The 27,979-nt window shown below is 36.4% G+C and overlaps 1 protein-coding gene across 4 annotated transcripts; it reads right to left on the reverse strand.

Moving 5' to 3' along the window:
- Window positions 1-191: 191 nt before the first annotated feature.
- Window positions 192-27,753, reverse strand: LOC108136504 (moesin/ezrin/radixin homolog 1). Of its 4 annotated transcripts, none has more exons than XM_017257746.2 (7): window positions 27,642-27,753; window positions 7,777-7,892; window positions 3,596-3,775; window positions 1,996-2,762; window positions 1,515-1,911; window positions 1,196-1,408; window positions 192-631 (listed from the first exon to the last, which is right to left on the reverse strand). In XM_017257746.2, the coding sequence occupies exons 2-7, from the start codon at window positions 7,789-7,791 to the stop codon at window positions 467-469; spliced, it is 1,737 nt and encodes a 578-aa protein (XP_017113235.1). In that variant the 5' UTR covers window positions 7,792-7,892; window positions 27,642-27,753; the 3' UTR covers window positions 192-466. The 4 variants fall into 4 exon arrangements, with proteins under 4 accessions (XP_017113235.1, XP_041565155.1, XP_017113236.1 ...); XM_041709221.1 differs by lacking the exon at window positions 27,642-27,753 and adding an exon at window positions 27,316-27,426; XM_017257747.2 differs by lacking the exon at window positions 27,642-27,753 and adding an exon at window positions 20,052-20,278 and having other exon boundaries at window positions 1,524-1,911.
- Window positions 27,754-27,979: the final 226 nt, after the last annotated feature.

Genomic DNA, 27,979 nt, shown 5'->3' on the forward strand with positions numbered 1-27,979 from the left:
TCGTTTATACACTTTATATATTTATATTGATGAGTGTGTCTGTCTGTTTGGCTGAATTTCTTCATTTCATCATTTCATTTTTCCTTGATTTTTCTATACAAGCTCAGAGACAAAAGGGAAAACGGCGGTCAAACAACGTATATCCATTATACATGTGGATCTCTTCTCAATTCACTTTAGGAGGCAGGAAGTTCTTGTGGGTGGAAAAAGGGACGTCGCTGGGGGGATAATAGCAATAGGCTTTGCCAGCGACCGGAATTATATTTGTTGCTTCTTCATCATCATTATCATCATAATCATAATCATCATCATTATCTTCTCATGTTGTAGTTATATCTTTATCTTTTTCTTTCTGGAGACTCCATCTCCATCCATCTCTCTTCCTCTCGCGCAGACGCTCTATATACCTCTCGCTCGTTCGATCTTTCGATCTGGCCGCCATAGCTATAGGGCTATAGCTATAGCCTTACATGTTCTCGAACTGATCGACACGACGCTTTGTGTTACCCTTGCGGATCTCGCGGAGCGTCTTGTACTTGTCACGTCCCTGGCGCACATTCTCGCGATGGATCTTGTCGTTTGCCGTCTCTTTCGTCTCGTCGCGCGACTGCGCCAGATCCTGTTTCAGGGCCTGAAACAACAATAACAACAATAGATGCGTTAGTATTACGGTATATCTTTGATATTAGCACAATTTTGGGGAATTTTTCAAGCAGTAGTGCCGAAATATGTCGAATATGATTTGTTATTTGTTCTTTTTCTTCACAACTATTAGTATAGTCTATAATATATAATATAATATAATATATATATATTCTTTTCATAAAGTCTGACATTATAACCATACTTGAATGTGTTACGGAATTTATTTTCCAGAAAATTATTTGTTTGTTCCACGATGGCATACTTAAATCTTCTTTTCAAATATAACACAAGCAATACTTGTATATGTTTATATTTCTTTAAGTGTACTATAAATTTTGGAATTTATATTTGGGAAAATGCCTTCAGGCACATATTTAGTATTTAGTTTCCGCCCTTGCATTAAAACATTGAAAACATTTTACATATTAAGAATGAAAACCTTTACCATTTCAAGCAATAGCTTTTATAACTTGTTGGCAATTGAAGTAAAACAAATTTAAAGGCAGTTCGGTTATAGTACGTATTTATGGAATATATGTTTCGAACCCACCTTGAGCTGATCGTGCAAGCGCTCGTTGCGCTCGGCCAGCGTGCGTCTGTCCTCGATGGGGTCCTTGATATGCTCGTCGGTGTCCAAGTCGCGCGACACATCGCCGCCGGCATCGCCGTTCGTCAGCTCCTCCTCGTTCTCGTTCTCGTCCTCGGCGACGTGGTGGTGCTGCGGCGTGGTCGATGCGGCCAGCAGAGCGGCGGCGGCTTCGGCCTGAAAATTGGCGACATTCAATACACAGTTTATGGGCAAATCGAAACGGAATAACGTTAATTAGTTCAATATGGTTTTGAAGGCTAATTAATATGCAAAATTATACCGCAATGACCTGCTTGCGTCGGGCGTCCTCCACTTCGTCCTGCAGGCGCTTGGTCTCCTCGTCCTTGGCATTGACCTCGTCCTGGATGCGCTGCACCTCCATCTGCTTGGCCATGATCTCCTCCTCGAGCTTGAGCTTCTCGACGGCCTCCATGTTCTTGGCCTCCTCGAGGCGCTGCAGCATCGCCTGCAGCTCCTTCTGGCGCAGCTCCAGCTCATCCTTGGCGGCCTGCAGCTGCTTCAGCTGCTCCTCCAGTCGACGAATCATGTCCTGGGCCTCGAGCAGGTCGCGCTGCGAACGCTCCATATCCTCCTGCATCTGCTTCAGCCGATCCTCGTACTCCTGCTGCTTCTTCTCAGCGCGTTCGCGAGCGGCCAGCGCCAGCTGCAGCTTCTCACTGCCAACGAAAGAAAGAAGTGAAGGGGGGATAAGTTGTTGAAAAGTGTAATTACATTCCATATATATAAGAGAGCCAACTAACCGCTCCTGCTGTTTGGCATTCTTCTCCTCGCGCGCCTGCGCCTTCATCTGCTGCACATCGATGGTGTCCGGCTTGCGGCGACGCATGTACAGCTCGTGGTTGCCCATGCAGAGGGCCAGGATGCGCTTGTTGATGCGGACACGCGGCGCGAAGAACATAAAGTCCGGCGCCTTCTTGTCGATCGGCTTGATGATGAACTTCTTCTCCGAGAAGGAGATGTTGCGGATCTCGGACCACGGGAAGCCGATCTTCGGCGTCAGCCTGTCGTCCTGCTCGTAAATGTTGAGACCCAGGGCGTCCACGCCCAGCCAGAGGTCCGTGCCCTTCTTGTTGCGGATCTCAAAGTAGTTGACGCCGTACATCTCCAGATCCTGGGCGATCTTCAGATACTCCATCATGGCATCTTCGCGCAGCATGCTGCGGTGCTCCTGCCACCAGGTCATGATCGACTGCTCCCACTCGTCCTTTGACATCTTGTGCTGGTCGATGACGCGCTGCGGCAGCAGACGATCGTTGGCCAGAAAGCCGGCTGTGTGGGTGGTCTTGTTGTGGTCACCGTGACGCGCCTGCACGGCGTACGAGGCGAGCAGTACGGATGTCTCCGGCGGACAGTAGATCTCGTCGGTCAGTATGGCATTCTTCACCTGCAGGTAGAACAGGCGCAGGGTGATGTCCTGGATCAGCTCCTCGGCCACGTCCTCGGGATAGAATTTGGCACGGAATCTGAACTGCAAGGGATTCTCCTTCTTCACGTCCTGGTTCATCACCTGTCGAAAAGAAAAAACATGCCTTTTAGATGTTTTATCACACGAAAGTACTACAATGTTAAACGATTTTTCTTAACTATTCAATTCAATTAGTTGAAAGTAATTGGAAAATTAAACATAAAATACAATTTTTCATTTTATACGGAAATAAACAATTGTTTTTTTTTTCAAACTAAAAACTAATCAAATTTATAAACATATAGAAAGTGCAATTGTCTGAGTGTTACCCATGTCGAAAACGGCATTGATCCAGTCTATTTGTTGTGGTGCAGCATTAATTAAAGATTACATTTATTAGTGGATTAAATATCTCCAACTCGCTAGTTAACTTAAGCTTAGTCTAAAGGAAAGCCAAATATAACAAATGCTACAACAAATTTTGGGAACTAGCTGATCCACAATCATTGGGACTTATTTATTCTTGATCTAGCGGGGACTTTATTTCGGGAACAGTGGCTTGTAGACTATAGATTTTCAATCTGATCCCACCATATCATCGGCGTCGTCATCCTCTTCGCTTGTATCCGCCTGATTTACTCCATTGCTGTCGGCTGTCTTTTTGTCCACGTACTTCTTTACACGCTTTAAATACTTTATGGTCTTTATGGCCGGCGATTCGGGCTATATTATATATACACACATATTTTATGTTTAAAAAATTTGCACATGCATTTTATTTAATAGTTTATGGTACAGTTAAAATATATCCTAACGAATTACTTTATTAGAAACCACTTTATTCATAAAGAAATATTTTCTGACATAACAATTTTGTCTTCACCTCCTTTCCAATTCCAATTTTATATTTAATGGGTAATTTGTTACTGCCTTACCTTTTTGTACAGCTTGATCCATGTGGAGTCGCCCTTTGAGTCGGTGTACTGGAGTCCGAAGAACCAAACCTCTCGCAGGCCGATCGTCTTCACCACCTGGTCAAACAATTGTTTGCCAGTCGTCGTCGACTGGATGGCGAACTCCAGTTCCGCGTCCATTGTCGTGACCCGCACATTTAGCTGGAAAAACAGAGATATAATTAATGCTCATTAGACTCTGGAGTGACAAGATTTTCAGTTAAAAGAATTCATTTATTTTAATAAAAAATAATAAAGTCTACACTTCTAAAGCAATTGTAAATACAAATAAATTAATAATTTAAAATTCCATTTCAAGGGCAGATTACTATGTTTCATGGGCATGCAAGACCTCAAAATATTGTCCACATTTAAAATTGTATTAATTTTAAGTGATTATCGTATTTATAAAATACGACTTTGGTCTCTATTCTACAAGACCAACTTTTCATTGGCCGAATTAGTAGCCGGCACATGCAGTAAATTGGTAATGCTATCCATGCCTTGGACAACTAACTGGATCGTGGAGTGGAATACATTCAGCTGGGCAAACAAACACCGTTCGTATGCAAAAGTAACTGACATTTGTCGATAAGCATGTCGTGCGGTGTCTCCTATTTTTAGGGGTCGATGGATTAACGGGCTCTGAAAAGACCGACATGTGAGGAGGACACGTGCCAAGAGCTCCCATTTCGCTTTGGAGGATTGGATTCGATTTGCCACGACTTGGCGACTTGCATAAGTCGGGCTTTCGACTTAAACACGCACACGCACACGTTTCAAATCGTTGAAATAGGGGGAAAATGAAGAAAAATAGAGAGAGCAAAAAAAAAAATAAAATAAATAAAAAGAAAGAAAATGAAAGCGGGCCACATAGTGAAAAATCACGCTCGGAAAACAGCAAAAATCAATCAGGCATGACAATAGCAACAAAAGCTGGAAATGACCAGAGATAGTGGAAATAAATAGGGGGAAAAGAAAGGGGGGTGTTCACCAGGCCGCCGGATGGACAGTGGTCAGTAGAAGTAGTTATACAAGAGAGAGCTTAGGCGCTATCTATTTCAAAAAGTTGTGTGTGTGTGTGTGGTGTCACTTGACCAATTTCCAGTCGCAACTGTCTATGTTATGAAAAGATTGAGGAAATCGCAGGAAATTGCACCGAAAAGGCCAAGCACATGATAAAATGTCAACTGTACTAACTGCATCGGCGGGCTGGCCGTTACGCAATCGCCAAATCGAGGTCAAATTAAGTGCGAGCACAGATCAAAGTAGAGGTTAATCTGCAGCCCAGACAATGTAAGCCAAACAAAATGCTGTGCCATAACCATTTAAAGAGTGCAAATAGGGCTCATTGCACTGAGTAATTAAATCTTAATTTTAAGGCAACAAATTTCCTTTTCTTAATATTAAAAAAAATTAACTGCACTTTAATTTTCGCATTTTCGAATGTCTATATGTATATTTTTTTTGTATTAATCACCAATAAATTGTACATTTATAATTGAAAACACTAAATAAACTAAAAATCAGTAATTGAATTTCTAAATTTCCTTTTGTTATAGTCTTAAATAACTTTTAAAGTTAAATAAAACTTAACACCTCGTTTTATATTTTACCGGCTGTATTAATTACATTTTTTTTTGTACTTTCTTTTATTTGACTGATTTAAAAAGGGAAAATATCATAGGCAAGTAAAAAAAAACACCGGTTTTGGCTACCATTCGCTTCAGGTCATGGGAAAAAGTCTTAGCCCAAACTTAAATTTTGAGTTCCCTGGCGTTTATTTCATCATTTTATTTGTTTTGGCTTGGTTTTAGTTTTCAGTTTGAGCACATTGTTTTGTTTTGTTTTTTTTTTTGTTTTCTGCCGTTGAATGCAAATCAAACGTGACACAATGCTAGGAAATTGAAAACGTTTTTCATTTCAATCCAATTAACGTTTTTGGGTTAATGCAACCGCGGTGGTTTCTGTTTCTGTTTCTGTTTCTGTTTCCCTTGCCACCCAAAAACAAAAGTCTACCAAACTATGCACAAACAGTAACACGGCGGAAGTAAAGGCATAATAACCAGTTTTTCAAAAATTTTGTCTTGAAACCACAAAAGTGCAGCACCATAAAAAGAAGAAGAAAAAAATGTAGACATAGATTTTCCAGAGGAAAACATGGAAATTAGTGAGTAGTTTTCGAGTACCGTTTTCCGCTTCACGCTGACTCCGCCGTAGCGCGGCAAACGGACGCGGCTGTCGGAGACGACGACCATTTTGGGCACCGTAAAGGGGTTGCGCAGTAGCTTTTGAATTATTACGCTTTTCTATGCAAATCTCCGGCTGGGAAAAATCTACAAGAAATCCACAACCACGGACAGGAATAACCACGACGGAAAAGCGATCTAAGCAAGCAAGCACGACGCGTTGTTCAATGCGTTTCTGTTGTCCAGCGGCAACTGAGGAAAATGGAAAAGTCACGGCACGTTTTTAAGCTCCCAAAAGAGGAAAGCAGCAACAGTAGCAGGGCACAGCAAAAGGAAAATGGTAGAAAAACACTGGGAAAGCACGGCGACAGAATGTGAAAGAAAAGCGGGGGGGAACACACGAACAAAAAAAAAAAGTGAACTTAATTTCTGCCATTGCAAAGGGGACGGGGATTCACCCATTTGAGCGAGTCATTCGTTGTCAAGTTAATATAAATTGCATGTTAATTATGCATCTAAAATTAGACAGCAGCAACGAGCATAAAAGAAAAACTGACACTCTGACAGGCAGTCTACTGACCATAGAGGTCAACTAGGTCTGTAGAACGAGAGGAGTATGCACATGCAATAGAGGTCAAAATAATAGTGTTACAATATTAAAAATATATTTCCTAGATTCACCAAGTTATAAGTGTATGTACTTCAAATAAAGCTTAAAAGCTCCTGAGATTTATCTATTTATATTGTTCAATAAGCCAAATAAAAATAAAAAATAAAAAAATATATATATTATATTTCAATAATATTTATGTCAATATGTCTAGTTGTTATTAAAAACAAAGAAGCAAGAATTGCCGTTTTTTTCGTTATAAATGAACTCAAACAAATAAATGTTATATTTATGCAGTTGTTAATCCAATCATATTGTCTTGACCAGCGCTGTGTCCAAAGAGCGTGAGAGAGCGCCGTAGACCTAGCCCCAAGGTGGGCAAACAAATCAGCGTCAATCATACGACGCGTTGCCTGTCAGTTCTATTTTATTGGAGCCGCTCCGGGCCTCCAAGAGCAATTAACCCCTCCCCCAGCTATCAACCTATGCCAACACACCAATAAACATCCATGCCTACTATTGCGGAAAAACTATGGCAAAAAAAGGGAAAGTTATAGAGAAACCATTCAAGCACGATTTGCATCGACTGCACTTTACAGGAAAATTGCCATAAAAGGGAAACGACTTCTTAAAGATTAATGAGTGTCAAACATAGCAGGAAATTCCATCCCCCACATCATACAATTTATATGATTAAATCAATCGCACATGTGATTGTAATGATGAGCCTCTGACAAACCATCCATTAACAATCAAGACACCAGCAGCAAAATGTCATTAAAAGATTGGTGATAAGAACTTTTCCAGTTGCCAAAATAAAATTATTGGCATGTCAATATAAATTGCCAAATACTACGGTGAAATTTTTGCCATATCAATGACGTCGACTTTTAATCTAACTTCCGTGGATCTTTAGGTATGATGCAATTTCGTTGGCGAACGTCAACAATTTAGCAAGAACTATGACGTCTCTGCCTTCAGCTGCACATTCCGCAGGAAATTTTCTATTAAAAGATGCGATCCCTCTTCTACAATTGACGACAATTGTAGTTCAAGTGCTCTTGATAAGGACACAATTTCCGATAACTGACAACTTCTTCGTCGTAGTGACTTTGATTTAATAACTAATCTGTAAAATTTACTAACGTCTCTTATATGCTAGCGGAAAAAAACATTTCGATTAAAGTTTGTGCTTTATCAGTTTCAGGTTCTGTTCTTGAGGTTTTACTGTCTTGGACTCCACTAATTTATGGTTACTATTCTAATGGAATATTTTGCGGCTTTCAAATAACTGACTTATCTTGCCTTGTTTTTTAAAATATATTTAAACAATAACAAAGGGTTCTATTACAAACTTTACTTACCGCTTTTGGAGACATTTTGTTGCTTCCTGTTTTTTCTTATTTATCGAAACGAAATGATTTCTTATGGGTGGTTTTATCGTCTTTACTCTTACTCTTCGTTGCTTTTGTGCTGCAATCTGCAAAATAAAAAAATTAAACAAATTAAAATTATTTGTTTTGTTTAATTTATGTTTTGGTTTGCTTCACCAGCAAAAATCCAAAATGAACTGAGCCCCACAAAATCAAAGCAAGTGGTTTTTATATCAACGGTATTACTCAGTTTAAAGAATGAAAAAGTTTATTTTTGCTCTTCTGTTTGTTTAGTTGTCAAGTGCAGTAAAACTTGCTTTATACCTTCTTGGATTAAATCAACACTGTATTGACACGCGTTGTTTTAGTTGCAAATCGAAAGATCACGACATGAATGAATAATGAACAATTTTCAAAGTTGGCACTCTCACTATATTTCCCGAGCATATATAATAATAGAAACAAACATATATATCACAGCTAGCTAAGTATTTATGATTTAATCTGGCAGTCTGACAGCAAACTGCAACAGACTTTGAAAACCATATACATACTATAGAGATACAGAAACACATCAGAGTTGTTAGCTAAAGACAATTCCATATTTATGCGGTGTTAGTTGCTTAATAAATATATTGTATCTCAGCTGGAAAACTTCCTTATGTATACATATATACAATTGGTTTCCAGCTGTACTATCTCAGAGTATCCAAAGTATGAAAATATAACTTCTAAATAGAAACTAAAAAACTTAAAAGCAGTTATAAAAACAAGCAAAATAAAGAGATAAGCTATTGGTAGAGTGGTTTCAAAAGACCATTATCAAAGTGAACTTTGAATAGTGAAATTTCAATAGCAAAAATGAAAACACGAAAATCAGACTACAAAACCTTGTTATGAAACTAAGAATTACAAATAGTAACTAAACGATCTTTGCCTTGTTAAAAATGTTTACATTTGATAATTTGTTTTATCGTTGTGGAAAACCAAACACTTAAAGTTCAAGTCTAAAAGTTTGCCCTTCACAAGTTTGACAGTCATAATTTAGCTTTGAAAAAAGTGTTTGCTTCCCTATTTGGTGTGCACTTGATATTTCCATCAACAAGCGGCAAAAAAATCTATTTTAAGAGCATGGAAGGCTGCTGACCACCCCAAAAATGAATATCCAATTAAATTTGACACAATTGACATTTGAACTGGTGCCAAGGGGAAGGGGGAGGGGTCAGCGGACAGGGGGCAGCGGGGTCAGCGGGCTCAGCGGTTCACGCGACAAGCTATGACGTCAATGGATTCCAAATAGTTCTGCTTTGGGCTTGCATTTTGACTTTGACTATGCTTTTTCCGCGTATCTTTGCTCTGACGTTCGATATTTCTAGAGAAATGCAAATAAATAATCATTAGCTGCAAAAGATATTTGTCTTTCATTATGGGACTGTGGCTTGTTAAGTTTTGCTAAGCATTTTGATAAATAAATTTATTATAAACTTTTTTTAAATTGATATTACACTTCTGGATTGGAAACCTATTTTAATAATAATTTTGCACTTTTGCACATGAGTGAATATTTTTATATTATATTGAATTCGTATGTATAGTATCTGAATTTGAGTCGCATTCCCGGATGCCCAGTAACAATATCCAACGGGTATGCTATGTTTCGATCCCTAGTGAAGACAAACCCACTTCCTTTCTGGTTTTTGGTTTAAAAAAAAAATAATTCGACTGTTGTTCGGTTTGCACAAATTATGACATCATGCCATATTTATTATCGCCACTGCGTGAACTTGAAGAGGGCTCCTCGAAAGAAAAAAATCGAATGAGCTCATGCTTCTGGTTGGTGCTTGTGAATGGGACGGTTTTCGGTTTTCGGTTTTTGGATTTTCGCTGGCTTTGTTGACTCTGCTAATCAACGGCCTCGAATTCCTTTGGCCTGATATCCGAATCGAGCGCAATCGTGTCGCCAAGTGAATCGAAATCGGTAATTAAGTGCATCCTGCCACTTTTTCTCTGCCTTTTTACGCAGCTTTTTTGCTTTAATGAATGAATAGGGGCCGTGGGGAACGCAAAGCGTCACTTCCTCTGATTGCGATTTTATTTTATTTAATTTAGATTTTTTCCAGCTCTCTGGCTCTTTCACATCACTATACAAACTACACTACTACTTTGATCGTTTGCCGCTGTGCCGGAAATGATTTGGCAAATTTATCTGTAATTTATACAGAAAAACATTTAAAACTTTAATTCGAATGGCGGTGTAACAACAGCCACAATTAGAGAAAAATTATAAAAGGCCTTAGCGCCATTCAAATTATGTTGCCAGGCTTTTAGTTTTCTTTAGAATATTAACATAGTTGATAATAGTTTTAATAATAATTCTAGTCATTGTCCAAAGGTTAACGTAAAATAATTTATTATTACAAAGGTTTGTTTTATCTGCATTGTTACCAAAACAAAGCGTATTAAAAAAGGTTGATATATTCATCCACTAGAACATCGACCAATTGAAATTTCTCTTTTTTTTAAGAGAGGTGGGCAGCGGCAGCTGTTGCGTTATTGTAATTATTGTTTAATTTTTGTTAATGAATGGACTTGCAGTAAATATTTTTCATCACCTCTCACAGTTAAAACAAACGTTTGCCTTTATATCATTTCAGTTTCGGTTTTTGTAGGCACCAGCAGAGATTCCCCCCGGAGAGCTTTGGCTTTGTTTTGTTTATGTTTAATATCCATTAACTACATTAATGGGTTCAACAAAATGTGGAAAATCGAGTCAAAGTAGAGAAGGCAAAAATCACGTTTATTGTTTGACCACCGGAACCACACGAAAAACACAACCAAACACACTTAATGAGAGAGAAAAATTGTGATTGCGTATGCGCAACGCATTTTAAAATCCATCAAATTAAATGAAGTCAAAAGAAGAAAAAAAAAGAGCCCCCCGCAACCCCCGCAACTCCTCGCTTTTACTTTTCTTCACGTTTCTCTTAAACCCCCATAATAATGAGCTTTAAATAAAATTATGTTTGGCCCGAGCACTTTTAATTTCAACAATTATTTGTCTTTTTTTTGTAGGTTTTTTCTTCTTTTGTTTTCATGGCGAGTTGATTTTTCGTCCCCAATAATTAGAGTGCGCAACCGAAGACAATCAAGCGATCAGCCAAACCAAACTGACCAAGTAAACTATATAGGATATATGTATATGCAGCACTATTTTATGAATGGACATGAGCGGCATGACAAAGCGAGTAAAAACAAACCGAAAAGCAGCAGGCAAATCTTAATTACATTAGAATTATGTTGTTTTTTTCTTTGTTTGTTCATTTATCTAAGGCCTCACAGCTGTTCATTAAATGCTAAAACAGCTACAACAAACAAGAAGACCAGCGTACAAAGCAATTCATCAACTTGGCGGCAGCTTTTCCTTTAAAAACACAGAAAAGGAATAACAATTTAACGTGTAGACTAGCATATACCTCGCAATGCAATTAAATCGATAAAAACAAAGTCACTGCTTTGTACAAAAACCATTATAATAAATACCCGATCAGATATGTTCTAAAAGTAAAATAGTAATAAGTATTTACTGTTTAAAATAAATAGTAATAAAATAATAATTTAAAATCTGCTCATAAAATTTCTGATAAGTAATTACGGTTTATGGAACTACGCTCTAAAAAGTAACATACCCTTAACCAAAAATGGAACACATCAACTTGACGTTAATTTTGCTCCCAGAAAATAAAAAATGTGAAAAATGAAATAACAAAAAAAAAAAGACAGAAGACATAATAACAAATGTGACGATTTAATGAAGCAAATTAGGCTTAAATGTTCTAGATAGCAAAGAGCAAACAAAATCGCGCACGTAAAGAAAATATATGACAGCGGCGAAACAACAATAAAAGCCCACATGGAAGGCCGAAATAGAGGAAATGAGGGGGGAGGCGGAAAATGAGACACCTCACGAAGGGGAAATGAAAACATCAGAGATGCCACAATTAACAAAGCACGCAAATACATTAGCCATTCTCTCACACACGTTTCCTCCCGATTTGCCCACTGTCCGTGCCCACCAGGCCCACTGTCCATGCTTTGCTGGCATGTCTGTCTTTTTTTTTTTTTTTTGTACATAGCTCCCTTTTTTTCCAAACTGCCAACTCACAAGAACAATTAGTTCTTTTGTGTGGAGTATTTATTTGCTATGGTTCTTTATTGGGGATTATAAATGAAAGAATGACTACGGGGTTTTTCTGAAAGGGCTTTCCAACACTGGAGTCAAGAAATACTTTGCAAATACTTTGATTTGTGATTGCAATGGAAAAATATCTCAATTTTATGTGTTAAAAACTTTTTTTAATGCTGTTATAAGGTCTAACAATGTCACCTTCATTAATATATTAATAATCTTAAAAATTAAATGATTAATTAAAATATTTTCTTAACAGTTTAAAAATTGTGTATGTCATACCCATTTTTAGAAGAGTAAAATTCGAGTTAAAATGTTCTTATTTCTCTAAGTTCAAGGTAATAAGTTAGCTGAATAACTGTAATGTACCAGATGATGATGGGTTATTTCCACTCCATGTGGCGAAGCACCGTTATGCAATCATCCACCCCCACCCTCTATCGATAGATTGCCGTTAATTGTTTTTGTCAATTGTCAACGTACCGCATGCAAAACACACGCAAACAGATACATGGTTGGCCATTTGTTGGTTTATCTAGCTGACAAATTTGGTTGATTTTCGGGGAAGGGGAAGGGAAAAGGCAGATGAGACAAGCCAATCATCACTGGAAATTTTTTTATTATTTTTTTTTTGAAGCACGGAGAAGTAATATACAAAACTACACATTGAAATTTGCTTGTGTGCGCGAGGTTACCAAAAAATTTTCATTGTTATTTGAATCGATAATCTTAATTGGGTCAAATTACATAACTGACATAAGGCTTATCAGCCGACGACCGACGGACAATACCAATTATAACGGGGCCGGACACTCAGCACGTTCAGGTGTGCTCAAATATGCCATTTTTCCACACAAGTGGGTAAAAATGTTAATTGAAATTGGATCATAATTGAAAACATTTCACTATGGCTTTTATTTCATTTGATTTTAATAAATAGTAGTTTGAACCTTTTATTTTGTTTAATTTGTTCGATTTGATTACTATTAACCTTTAAAGGACACCTTACCAATTAACATTTTTTTTAATTAAATTAATTACGAAATTTAACCACTATTAAACAAAAAAATTCCTTTCACAATAACAAACAACCAAATACATTTCCAAAGCTGTGATCGCAACTGTTTTATTTCAATATCTCCATTTTGTAAATTCAAAGTACGAGAGTTGTGTCGGATCGAAGAAATTGGTAAATGACTTTTGGCTTCTGCCAAGGCAATCAAATTAAGTGCACGATTTGTGCCTTTTGCCGTGTGCTTTACAACATGTAGAAGAAATTGGTAAAAATGGTAATAAAATCAAGTTAATGTTGTTAAAGCCACTTCCGCTCGAGGTAACAACAACGACACTAGGCAACCCAACAACGCTTACAATGGAATCATGTGCATATCTTATCTAACTACACAAACACAGACGCAGGGCAATTGGCCTAAAAATATTTTATATGCCTCACCGAACAGAAAAAGTGCTTAGACAAAAACAATGTGGTGGGGGGAAGGCAGGCAGGGGGAAAAACAATTAGAAATTGGCAAATAGAGACCAGAAACGGAACCAACTCCTGATAAAAAAAAAATGGAGAATATCTTGTCATTAACACACAACAACAAATGTAGCAACAAAATAAACACAATGAAAAATCGGCAAATAAAAAATGAAATGGCAACATTAAGAGCGTCAGAGACAGACAATTGGGTCGCATGTCGACAAGAAATCATCAACAATAAATCAACCTCATCGAATCGTAATCGTAATCGAAAAACGAAAAATTGTTTGGCACATGCCACAATCAAAACGACTTGTATTTCGGCTGTTTGCGAAGGTGTTTTATGCATTAAATCATTAATAGTACAATGTTATTATCCCCAAATTTCCTAAAAACAAGGTTAATAACAATTTACTTTAGCGAAGTTTACCAACACTACATTACTCAAAACCCCTGTTTCTTTGATAAACATGTTTTACCACCACTAACGGTGGTTCAAAACCTTATATGATATAATAAAAATTAAAATTGTTTCTAAAAATAAACTAATTATCCAACAGAAGCGAAAATGTCAACTAGCCACAACAAGGTTTAAAATACAATAATTATCGAATAACAAAACCAATAACACTAAGCACTTGGCATTCCGCAAGTTGAAATATTATTCATCGCTAAATTCCCAAACTACCAGTCAGAAAATAAACAACACCGCCTATAAAAAAAAAACCAGTTACCAGGCAACAATGTTTAGAGATTCTTCGATGGGGGTACACAGGTACTTGAGCATGTACCCGAAATCAGGTACAGTCACCACTCGAGTATGTAAACACGTTACTCATCCGCCCTGTTGCTCTTATTTATTGGGCCAAAACTGCGCCCACCTGTTGCCCTGGGTTATTTACGACTGTTTGCCTTGGCTAATGCCTTCGTTTACAATTCGACAATTATTTAAGAGACAAAAGCGTTCGGCAATTGTCAAATAAATGGACACGGGTTTCTTTTCTGGGTTTTTATTTTGTACGGATTTTGCCATATAGATAGAGTGTTATGAAACGCTAACAATTTGCATGCACTGTGCGACGAGGCATGCTTTATGATGCAACCCGCTGATAGAGAGGGACAGGTGGTTAGCTCCATCTGCCATTAGTTATTTTTATGTCCGTCGTCCGCATATTATTTGCAACTTATTTATGACGAACGGTTAGACAACGACAGCCTCGGCTTGTTAGCTAATTTCATTTCATTTCATTTCAGTTTAATTCGGCTCTGCGACTCTCGAACGAACACTCGTGCAAATAATGCAAACAATAGCGATAGCGACAGCGATAGAGGTAGAGATGTAGATGTAGATGGAGACAGCCACTAAAGGCTGAGGAGTAAATAATATGCGTGACATTGGGTTTTGAGGTTATGCATACGTTAATGTGCAGCCCCAACTTCAATTGTTGTCTTGACTTTATTAGTTTGCCGACAATGAGATAAAAAAAAAAAAATTAAAAATATAAGAAAAAAAATACAAAACTTGATAAATACTTTGAAATTTCTACTCGCTCAGTTAACCAATTAATTTGGTCTGGATTTGTGACTCAATTCCAAAACTGCTTTTAATAGCCGGCTTTCGTAAATAGTGATTGATTTTTATTTTATTTTAAAAATGACTCACATTGCCAACGAATGTTTTTTGGATCACTACACTTATATTATGCAAATTCAGTGACTCAATCTTTCCTAGTATTTGTCAACAATAGTTATTTAATCGTATACTTTTCTTGATAAACAGGGCATTTCCTGAATTTAAATTCTCTTTTGTTATTTCGAAAAGTTTTATCTAAAAACATAAAATTTTAAGCTTTATCTACAGGCGACCTAAAACAGAATCATAAATTTCTGTTTAAAATTAAAGTTTGTATAAAATTATCTTAATTCATTAAAAAACCAAAGCTACCATTTTACTTTTTAACAGAAAATTTAAAATAGTCACTTTACAAAATTTGTTGTTTTTATAGATGGTGGTTGGCTTTCTGCGTTTTTAAATTAAAAGCTATCTCTAAGATCCGAAATTGATAAACAAAAAATGACAAAGCTGCCAGAAATATATTAAAGAGGATAATATAGAGATACCAATTCCCCATTGACCAATATTTTTCCGATTGATTTATGCAGTCATCAAAGCACGAAGGAGAAAAAACCAACAGCACACACAGGCCATTAACAAATAAGCGTTAATGAAAATGTGCACACAGGCAAACAGTCGCAGTCAGCATCACACACACAACACAGCTGCCATTAAAACAACATTAAAAAGTAAAACAAACAGCCATGGCAACTAAATTTTTCTACTTTTTGTTTTCCAAGTCGCCGCTGGAGATGATTACATTTCGATAAAAACCGAGGAGAGTAAGATAGAGACGCAAGATAGCTCAATGACAAGGTAAGCACACACACATAACCAAACTCAGGTGACAATGCAGGTGTGCAGCAGTGTTGTAAAAAAGCTTAGCTGCGGAAGTGTTGATTAATTGCCGCGCATCCGCATAATACTTTTAAGTGCATATATTTTAAAATTGTTTACAGAGTTTGTTTATAAAACAGTTATGAAATCTATTTTTTATAAAATGCAATTAAATAAAATTTGTTTTTTCAACTTCCCATTTTATTTTAAATGAATACATTTTATCATTAGAGAAATTGAATTAGCAGTCTAAAATTAAAATTAGGTAAAGGCACAAAAAGTGACACATTAACAACAATTAAATTATCAATGCCTCGCAAATTAAAAACAAATCCAAATATTTATAATTAACATCCCTTGACTTGAATTGAACATGCGTCTTCATAATTGTTTTGGCACAGAGGCCAATATTTTGTATTATATGCATATCTAACCTTCATTTCATTATTCTCAGTTATTTGGCAGTGCCAAAAAATTAAATTGCCATACGAGATTTATTTATTTTTGCTTCTCGCTCATTTGCATTTTATTTTTACCCACAATTCGTTTCACCTTTAATTTTCCCTTTATTGGATGCGGTTCTTGGTAAAATCTTGACACCACCTGACATCTGAGTCATAGAAAACTCAATCGGCGTTAAATTGAATTTGACGCAGTCCCGCAACCGCATTTTTTCCTTGGTAGATCGAAAGCGAGTGGCAAAACAAAAACAAATCAGAGAGCAAAGCAAACAATCAATTGCACAATTAGTCATTTCTTTAATTAATAATTCACTATTTTTAACTGTGCGCCAGTCAATGATAATGCCGTCGTTGATGACGATTATGAGGTTCACTATATGAGTCTGATGATGAGCTCAGGTTATAACAATTTCAAAAAAGGCAGCACATAAAGTTATTATCGTTGCTAACTTAAGCACATGCACACGTACAAAATACTTATTTTCGCTCATGTTTTAACTTTACATAACTAAATAAAAAAATATACTATATTGATTTTTTTATACAAAATTCCAATAATATTGTAGAAATTTCTTAAATAATATATAATTATCGTTTGAAAAATGCTAGGAAATGTGGAAATAATAAGATTTAGATACATGTTTTAAAATCTTAATAATCGGTTTTTTATATTAAAAAAAATATAATGTTCTTTAAAAATTATAAGGAGTACATTTGTTTTTGTTTTTTATTTTAAATAACGATCGTGATTTAGGTGCCCAATTTTTTTTTCTGTGCACACCACAAGAAATTTATCGTATTTAAAAAAAAAAATTTTACACCTTGAACTTTGACGCAACACGAAAGCGTCGCTACTTCAGCCGGCGTCGTCATTTAACTTGAAGCTCGAGTGCAATATGTCTGCCGATCTCTCAGGTATACCCCCATATCCCCTCCCCACGACCCCTGCCACGCCTCCTCACCTTCGCCGTACGTGGAAACGTGCTCATACATATACTCAACAACCAGACAAAAACCCTCACACACAGGGGCACATGTAATTGAAGTATTCGAAAAGCAAAAAAAAAAAAAAATAAAAATACATAATAAAAAAACAAAAGACGACGAGGCATGAAAAGCAGAAGAAGCAGATGCTGCCTAAGCTTGTCTTTCGGTTTCGGATGTGTGTGCATTTTGTGAACAACGAAAAGAACAATGTGAAAACAAGGCAGTAAAGGGTTAAGAAGTAACGATTACCCTTTAAGCGAATATCCATTATTGGATCCCAAATACAATAAGATCAACACTTGGATTGAAGACTTATATTTTAAAAATGCTTTCTTTGCATTATAGACACTTCACTTGAAAAAAGTATTTTTATTTCTAAGAAATTATATTCTAAAATCAGCATGGCTAGTTAAATATAATTAATTTAAAGTATATTTCTGAAATCGAAAAATTGAAGAATTTATTCATAAATGAAATCAACTGGATACAGTTCAGTCCCCTTTTAAAGGGTATTCAACCTGTTCTTTTATTTTTGGTTATTTATTTTTTACCAAATTTTTTGACATTTTCAGCATCGATTTCGTGCTAATGACAACTACAAACTGGAATTGTTTTTTGGGGGAATAATGCAAATGAGTGGAAGTTATTGAAAATCAATGAAGCATCATCAAATTGTTTTTAGAACTCTGCGCTCGCCTTCTTAGTTAACTGACCTTCACAGATGAGCGTAGAGAATTCTCCCATTCAGTTGGTAGTTACTTGGGTGCGGCCACAAAATTAACAACTTTTGGAGGCTGAGAGACAACAAAAGAAAGCTGCGGAATTTTAGCAATGCGGCCAGCGATGGACGGCCAATGATCTCGCCCTCCTCCTCCTCCCACAAAAAGCCAGCTAGACAACAAACAGCTTTTCCTTCAACTCAAATATACCGTGATCACTCAACAGGTGGCCTTTGGATTTCAGGTGGATTTACTAAACGAGTTTTGACTTTGGAGTCAACTATTCACAATGTAATTAGGCACATGTTTCCCTTAGAGATTAACGAGTTTGTACATTTTTTTAAGTTTATTTGAAGAAATGATGCGTTTTATTATGCCAGAAATACTTTTGATGATGCTGAGACCTATAAAGACTTTAGTATTGAAATAATCAACAAAATATATATTTACTATTCATTTTGAAATAACATTTTACATTATTTTAAAATTTCAGCAGCGTAGCGATGACTGTATCTCATTTTTTGAGCACGCGGTCAGCGTCAGGTGTAGATAAAAGTAAGCTTATGCACCTGATAAAACATTTAATTTATATACACAGACATTCACAGTCATTGCAGAGAAAAGCAAAAGCAAACTCCACAAAAAATGGCTTAATAAAATGCTGAAAATGTACGTTAATATGCACTACTCTATCATTTGAGAAATTAAAAAGCGAATTTAAATGCATTGAGACACGCGCGCAAGTCGGCAACAGCGATCGCATGCCATGGTCGTACGACCCCCTAACCCGCCCCCTCTCGACACTACAAGCAAAAACTCGACCGATCATAATTACGATTTTAATGGGTTTAACAAAAACGTTTTTGGCCGTTTTACTTTAAATCTTAAATAAAAAATAAATAGACAGCACTTGTTAACATGTGGAATTTTTTATTTAATTTTTATTTAAACAATTTTTAAAAATTTCGTTTTAAAACTCTTAAAGGATTTTCATACAAAAAATGTTATATAAATCCATTTTTCTTTGAAGTTGAATGCCTTTTTAGCAGCTTTATTGAGCTAACTAACAAAAGCAGTTGTTATTCCGACAATATCCTAATTGATTCCAATAATCACCAATAATTTTGGCATCCCCATCGATTTCTCGGTAAAACCTTATGTAAGAGGAAGTTGTTCCCCGATCGACTTCCACTTTACCACTTATTTGGCATCGATTGCATTTCACGACAGTCCATATAAAGGCGGCTGAATCTCTTTCCTGTCGATTTTCCGACTTTTCGCCATCGCAAATAGCTGTTAGTTTCGGTTTTGGTCTTGGTTTTGGTCATTTACACTGTCCACCAGTCTATCAACTTGTTTATGAGCTGGCTGCAGAAGGGGCAGGGGAAGGAGGAGGTGTTCACCTGGTGCAGAGTGTGTGGCTCTACAGTGATCCCTCACTAAAAACCTATATTACAAGTTTTAGATATCCTAATAATTTACAAATGAATAATAAGGGTTAGTACAACGACTGATTATTCTTTACTTTCGATTTATATAAAAAGGAAGCAATGAGATTAAATGAACCTCAATAATTCGAGACTTTAATTGTGACTTGACTTTAATATTCCATGACAAGATTTGTTTCACAGTCTGTACAAAATACAGCAAAATTATCAATTGGTTTTTATCTAATACGTCTTTGACATTGGTCTTCAATTGCATGAAACATCTGTTTAACATTTGGCGAGGGATCACTGTAGTTGCTTTTTCTGCTGGTCAGAGATTTTGCTGCTTCTCTGCGCTTTTGTTGCTGCCTTTTAGAAAGTATGTCAGTTTAGAAAAGCCGTTGACTGTCCACCTCTGGTCACTCACACTAAGGCACTCGCACTGGCACACACTGACACTCACACGGGCACAGGTACACACACACACATTCACACCTGTGTGCTTAACTTTAGTTTAGACTTAAAAATGTGTTTGAATGTTGAATACCAACCGCAGTTTGTTTTTGCTTCTTCTCGCTTTCGATTCTTCTTCTCGTTGGATCAACACTAAAGAACACACGAAAAAAAACGTCAAAAATTGCGGGAGCGTCCAAAGGAAAGAGTGTATCACAACAACAACGTTAGCAACAGCGGCGCAGCGCACACAACGGTAGCTTGGCTGAGAGGAAATCGGAGTAAACGTCTGCTAGAAACGAGCGCGCCGTCGCGACTGTCTCAGTTTTTTTGCCACAGCGGCGAGCTGCTGCGTCGCTGCCAACGCCGACGTCGCTGCTTTCGCTTGGCGCCAAGAGAGCACATGAGAGCGGATCCAAGCTTAATCTCTCCGAGCGGAGCGAAAACAGCGACGCCAGCGTCGGCAGCGAACCGAACGAAATTTAACAATAACTTAGCAACAAAAAAAACAGAGCGCTTCAGTCGACTAAGGGATACCCAGCAAAAGGAGTAGTGATACTGAAACATATGTAAATATGATACAAAGTTTATCCGGATAAAAATATGTGATAAAATATATATTAAACAGATGAACTGTAAAAAAGAATGTTTGATATACGAATATTTTGAAGCAATACAAATCCTACAGATGGAGTTACTTCGGATAACATTAAAAAGACAAAAGATGAAAATAGTTTCTCCGAAAGTTGTCGTTTTGTTAAGTTTTAAAGTTAAAGATCACAGGAACTCAACACTCAAATAACTAATATAATAGTAATTAAATTGATCTATTTTAATCAATAAAGTCAATGAAAATGTTTGGGACAATTTATTTTACATGTACAATTTATTAGCTAAAACTCCAATTTGTTATCTTATAGATCAAATATGTCAACTCTCAGAGTGCTATCAACTCTTATGATCAATCCAGGTTAGTTAAGCCACAGGTATTTGGAAAACCTTATTATGGTTGCATTGTTTTGCGGAATCGCTATTCACTGTTGCAATCTACGACTCTGACCCGCCTTGTAAACGTTGTTTCTAAGATATACTAAGCCGACCCCACGCAATTGAAATGAAAATAGAACTATTAACAGTGCTAAGAAGTTAGCAAACATCGAGTCAGAGCCAGCGGATCGTATTCCCGAGAACCAAGTGTAACCGATATCACCCGTCAAGACCTTGGGTCCAACATTCCGGCAGTCGCAAGCCAACATGCCAACATGTGTACTTACGAACGTACAGAAAAGTGCGATGTGAGCATATCACCAATAACACTTAGTCAAGGCTTAGTGAAGTACAGTGAACCCTGTGAGTTTACAGTTTTCATGAATTTGTAGAATCCAAAAGTATACTTTTCAAAGCCTTAAAGTCTTATTACCGATAAGGAATTTACAAAAAATTCAAGAATGTTTTTTAACAACTGGCAATTGAACGACAAGATTAATAATATTTCAGTTTTTATTAGTTGTAAGTGAATTTAAAAATTATTTAAAGGTATATCGATATTAAAGGATCGATCAGTTTTTTTTAAATCGATTATTTTTAAAATATCAATTTCGATCGATTGTGATCAGACAAAATTTTTTTTAAGCACTAGCAGCCTTAGTTATGGAGCTATCCACTCCATTCATTTAGGATATCAGCAGTGGAGCAATGCTCTCAAAACCAAAAATAGAACATTACGTAGTACCCGAAACGCGAAAAAAATAAAAAAAAACAATATAGCATATCAACTTGAGAATTGATAAAAACAAAAAAAAACACAGCAACAGCCACAAGTACTGCAAAACTGTACAAATAAATGTATGTTATCACTCGAGTTGGCGCGTAAGCAAAAGAAAAACGAAAACTTAAGCTCCATAAATGATTTAAAAGAAATGATTAGCGATATTAAATGCAATTTATTCGGCAAGGGGTAAATGAGTTCCATAGGGGCGTACGTAATCAAACAAATTTAGTGTTTCTAATTTCTAATCAATATTACTGATTAACTGATTAAAAGAAGAATTAAAGATATAAGCTTAATTTTAGTATACTTCACTATACTTTTTACGCAAAACATAAAAGGTTAAGTTTCTAAAATAACTATATTTTGGTTAAATTTAGTAGTATAAAAGATATTTATGAAAATATGGTTTTGCAAACGAATCACGTTAAACTGGTTTATTTAATTTTAGATAAATCTGTTTGGAGTTATGATGTAATATTTTAAGGGGTTAAAGTACTCCTTATCTTTATTTGTTTAAACTCAATCGAAAAGTTAAAATATCAACTGCTCAGAATTTTAATTAAACACTCCTAAAATTGTTAACTGATCAACAATGAGAAATGGCGATCAACGTTCCAGAATCTTTTCTCAGCCAGCCAGTTCCAACAAAAGAGACAACTCCTTGAGTGTTTTTATTTATATTTTTATTTTTTGAACGCTCTTTCACTTTCAAAAGCACTTAAACAACACACAAAAAAGCAGCAGTGGCGAGAAGAAGAAAAGTAAAAGCCCACGCAAAGTGTTGTGCAAGTGAAAAAGAGAAAGATAAGATACGAAAATGGTTAAATGGATTGTAAGGGGGAAGCGAAGAAAGGGGTGGGATCTGGAGGTCGCTGGCAGTAAAGACACAACTATTCAGAACACCAAAGTTATGTTATCTATCCAACTAAAGAATACTCCTGATGGCTTAAAAGATTGCAAAAGTGGAGTTTTCCGAACAAAACAACGATTTACCATCGAGTAGAATAGAGCCTCAAAGAACTCCCACAATTGACAGTATTGTAAACTTGACATTTCTTAGAAAACAAAGTTACAGACAAATAATAAGTTGCAAATAATCCCAATGCAACACCACACGCTTTCTGAAAAAGAAAGGCTATAGATTTTGTAGATCGCGAGATTTTTAAACAAGTTCTTATACTCCTACTTCCATTGACCCAGTAAACCTCCGTTCTCCCCCTTTTTATCCCGACTTATCTCGCTGCATTCTCTTCTGACTCATTGCATTGATAAATATCTCACGCGTCGCAGCTTTTGAAAAATTGGGTGAAGGGCGAGCTAAAGTTACTCACTTGGAAAACTTTAAGATTTATTAAAAAAATAAAATGGTTTTCGACAAAAATGTATTAATTCGGCTTCTCTTTCGGCACTCTTTTGGTTACTCTCTTTTCTCCGCTTCTCTCTTTTTTTAACGGCTGCGGCGAAGTGCACGTAGCAAAAGTCCGAAACAAAATGAGTAAGGCCAAAAAAACGAAGCAAAACGAAATGCAATTGGGGAGAAATAAAAGAGAGCGGGAGAGAATGCAAAGATGATCGGTAAACAAACAACAATAATTTGAATTTTATGTGCAGTCAAAAAAAAAAAACAAGTCACGCGGCTTAACAGCCAGTGTTGCCAATTATCGTTGGCCAAAAAGATGAGAATCAAGGTGTCGTGGAGAACATATATGTAAAATGATTAAAATTAAATCGGGAATGATATGGTTGTTATAGTTAATGAATCAAACATTAACCGCTTGTAAATTTTATTATACAACAACTTGTGTACAAAATGTTATAAAAAAATATTCTGACTCTGTAAATTCCACATAAGTACCATATGGTAGTCAGCTTCCAAGAAACAACATATATTTCGAAACCACAAATTTATAAGCTAGCAGAAAAGTTATGGCTAAAGCAAGGGTTAAAATGTAGGGCGCCATTCATGATCGCCAAGCGTAACAAGTGTTAATTTGATCAGGTGGCAACACTGGGAAATTTGAAAGCAACGTTTTCCCCATTACGTAATGATCTGGTCTCGCTCTCTCTCTATCTCTCTCCCCTTTTCTCTTTATCCATATATTTTACTCTCTACGCGCTTAACTAGTCAAGCATAACAACACAAACAACAACTCGTTTTGGTTAATTAACATAAAAAACGGTACAAAAACAACAAAACGCTGCACACTTGTTGCACCCAAAAAAAAAAACCAAGAGAGGAAAATAAAGTAACGAAAAATGAAAAGCCGACGCCTGAGCAAACACAAGAGAGCATTTCCAGAGAGCCAGAGAAATTGAGGAAAAGATAGGGAGAGTGGAAGAAAGAGAGAGGAAGTTCCTTTCCTTTTATCGAAAAATTTCAAGTTCGCAGTCGGCTTAAAAAAAAACTGCATTGCAAAAATACGCAAATGTTTACAGATGCAGTAAAACCTCGCAAAGCAAAATAAAAAACCACAACTAATACTTCAAACTTATCTAAGTATATTTAATTTCGTAATTTAAGAATGACTTATCAGGTTTTTGTATTGTATTTGTATAATTTTTATATGAATAAATTTAAATATTTTTTCCCTTTTAGAAAATAAAGAGAAAACAAAGAGATGGTGTTCTTTATATAAATTAAAGATTCAGAAGAGGACAGTTTGAAGTTTCAGCACACTTTAGTTCTTTTACCAGCGATCGCTGTACTTCGATAGCATTCGGTCTGCGCCCTTCTGTTTCGTGAATAAATAAATACAAATTTAACGAACGCTTGGGCGGCAAACAGACGCAACCATGACGTCAGGCGCTTTCGGTGTCTCGCGCGCATTTCGCCTTTGTGTTCGTTGCAAATTTTGTGTATTCAATGTCAAAACCCATGGCCCGAAACACGGCCAAAAGCCATTCCCAACCGCCAAAAAAAAGCCCCCAGCCAGACAATTGTGGGTGCGTTTAGGGATGGAAAACTCAGTCGACTATATAACCTGAATCTCGATTTGCCAATTTCAAAAACGAAATATTTTTTCAGCCTGAAATCTTTAAAATAATTATTTTTTTGAAAAGGTCTTGCAACGCGTTTGACTCGGGATACATTTACGAGTTGGTTTTAAGTAACATTCAGAAACGAAAAATATAACATTTTTAAAGGCCAATCGGTAAAATGTAATTATTATGTATTTTTATGTTAAGAACAACCTTTTACAGCAAATACCGGTAATAAACAGATGTAAATCGGATCATTTATTCAGAGCTTGCTTGATCCTTAAGATCCTCACGCTACCATCTTTACATTCAAAGTTTGGGCGATTTTTTTTACCTGCCCGAGCGATAAAGCAAGAAGGATGACGAAGAGGAGAAGATACTAACCAAAATGGCAACACTGAAAACCAGTTTTATTTTCGTATTTCACATTTTTTTTTTATTTGATTTTGTGAGCGCATCAAAAAATATGCAAACGTAGAAAAAATACGTTTCCAGTCAAATATAAATGTGCTAATTGAGCTAATGGAGAAAGAGTTGACCATTTTCCAAACTATAAATCAAATAATGAATGACCAAACAACAAATCCGAGCGCCAGAAAGAGAGGAGTGTAAACAAAAAGGCGGACAGCATCCGCTGCCAATGGCAGTGTGTGGGTGCGAGCGAGATGGTCGTTAGCCTAGTTATGCCAGATGCGAGTAATGGGTATCAGGGAAATATCAGTTTTTTGAGTGAATCGGTTTGGCAATTATGCAAATTATACAAATAGATCTGATGAAAACGATTACTGACAATAAAGTTCGCACTTAAGAAAACCAAAAAATTGTTTTTAAGTATGTGTAAGCTTTCTATCTATCTATTTTCTGGGCAGCAGATATGAAACGGATTCGTAACGTTTACAAATCCAACATTGTTCAATGTAGTTATCGTTTTTTGAAAATAAATTTTTTTATATTAAAAAATTTAAGAAATTGAAATAGTTTAAGAAAAAAACATTTTCTAGGGTATTTGTTAAGCCCTAACATGTGCGGCATGCAAATTTCTATGTCTGTTCGTTGGACTCGATCGATTCCCAACAAGTTGTTTCGGCTTATTGAACAGCATTCATTTGAGAAATGAAGAAGCTGACAACTTTGTCGCTTTCTCAGTGCCACACAAAACCGTTACAAATTGGCCGGGGAATGTGAGAAAAGAGGAAGATGTCTATAAAGAAAGGGCACTCGGAAAAAATATTGTATTATTGAAGACCTCTTAATTTAAGATCACGTTATTTAATATCGTTTTATTTAATATTTATTTCTTTTATTTGACAATTTAATTATTATTTTTATTATTGATGTTTAATAACTGATTTAAGCATCTGCAACCTTTGTCTCTGTGCAGATGCTAGACAAGATCGGCTGACTCACAATTTATTTAGTAAGACCCTGCCCTGACAATGCATGACAAATCACAAAAGAAAGAAGTAAGCAAGCAGTCTGAACAGCCTGGAAGTGACCCGGTTTAATAATAATAAATAATAATATACGAGGGAAGTGGAAGAGCGAGTAATTCGAACAGCTTTTCGAACCCGTATCAGAAACGGGCCACCAAACAGCACCGACAGCGATGAGCTTGAGATCCTTCGATAGGCGTGATATCAAAGCAGTGATGTACCAATATTTTTTGGAAAGTTCTATTGTAGGGTTTCACTAAAGCGATCTATATTATTTGACAATTCAAAAAGAAAACTCGTTACTCAAAACACTTTTTTTGTAATTATACTTAATTTTTTTTTAAATTTTCCGGATATTTTTGAGACAATTAATATTTAATTTATTGTTGATAATAATAATAATATTTCAGATTAAAATGGTGATACAAAAATAATTTATATGATTTCTGTTGAAAGACTTTAATTGATAACATTTTGATGGTGATCAAAATTAAATTTATTTTGGTGTTGGAATTTTTTGGCCTTTTTAGCTATCTGTGTAGGCATCACCGATCGCCAGTTAACGTGGTTGGGGAAAAGCGCAGCACGCAGTTCCAATTGGAAGCGCGATATTCTAACTGGAAAATGCGACTTCATGCTAATGGGATAAATGATTCAAAAGCCCAAGGCATGTGCGAAAGAGATGGCGAAAGGGGTGAAGGCGAAGGCGAGACAAAGACGGCGGAAAACTTTAGCTGGAAAAACGGTGGTTGGAGTAACGGCTGCAATTTTCACACGCTTCTTTCACACACACACACACACACACACACACACACTAATTTATAAGCAGCTGCCAAAAAAAATTAAAAATTCACTCCAAAATTATGGGGCTGGTTCTGTCTAATGTCGAATTAATTTAAGAAGCTTTGGTGCGTGCGAGAGGAAAATAAGATAGTCTTTGAATATTTTATTTATTCATTTGTGATTATTTATGACTTTGTTGTATTGCCATTTAATTTTTAAAGTGTTTTTTTAATGCCGGTTAATGACTCACACTCCATTTCCTCTCTCTTTCGCACACATACTGCCACATACCGGTATTTCAGCCTTTGCTTTACTCTCTTTCTTCGATTGTTTCACATTTCTTTCTTATTATTTAGAGTAAAAAAAAAGACAGTTAAATACGAAAAACTCACTCACACACGCATGGAAAGCACTTTTTGTTTTTTGCCTTGCCGGCAAAAGGAAAACTTGTGTTTTAATGGCTTTTCGGCTTTAGTCGGTTGTTTTCTTCCGTTTTTATTTTTTTATTTTTGCACACACACGGAAAAAAATTGAGATCTCGTCGCAGCGAAAAACGCAACACGAATAAAAAATGCGGACAATAAAAACTGTTTTTTGCCGGTGTGTGAAAGTATGCGTGTGTGTGTGTGAAAGAGAGCCGCGTGTGCATAAGTATGTGTGCGCTTGTTGCGCTTTTATCTAGTGCCTTGGAATTTGGTACTTCTATTTGGCTTTTCACTTACGTTTCGTTTTCGATTCCAATTGCCGCGTGTTTTTCCGGTTTTCCTTTTGGTTCCTTTGTTTTCCCTGGTGTTTCGCAAACGAAACGAAAAATCAAATAAACGCAAAAAAAAGAGCGAAAACGAAAAACAAAAACTGTTGGTCGAAGTGTGACCGTCTCTGGATCGTATAAATATACCAACCGGTTTTCAAAAATGTCCTAGAAATGACCATACGCCGTTAGCGAAGACACACACCGCAGTTAGCGGAAATACCGTCGACATATATCAAATACACCAACCATTTCGGTTTTTTTTTAAATATCCCTTAGCGCGAAGATTTGAATATATCCTGTAGTTTA

The sequence above is a fragment of the Drosophila elegans genome, unplaced genomic scaffold, assembly GCF_018152505.1.
Source record: "Drosophila elegans isolate 14027-0461.03 unplaced genomic scaffold, ASM1815250v1 contig_149, whole genome shotgun sequence".
Taxonomy (NCBI): domain Eukaryota; kingdom Metazoa; phylum Arthropoda; class Insecta; order Diptera; family Drosophilidae; genus Drosophila; species Drosophila elegans.

What these genes read in the sequence shown, in the direction of transcription:
- LOC108136504 (XM_017257746.2), bottom strand. An exon ending in AATGCCAAACAGCAGGAGCG is followed by an intron (nt 1,912 to 1,995) that starts GTTAGTTGGCTC and finishes TTTCGTTGGCAG; the next exon opens with TGAGAAGCTGCAGCTGGCGC. An exon ending in GACGCAAGCAGGTCATTGCG is followed by an intron (nt 1,409 to 1,514) that starts GTATAATTTTGC and finishes GCCAATTTTCAG; the next exon opens with GCCGAAGCCGCCGCCGCTCT.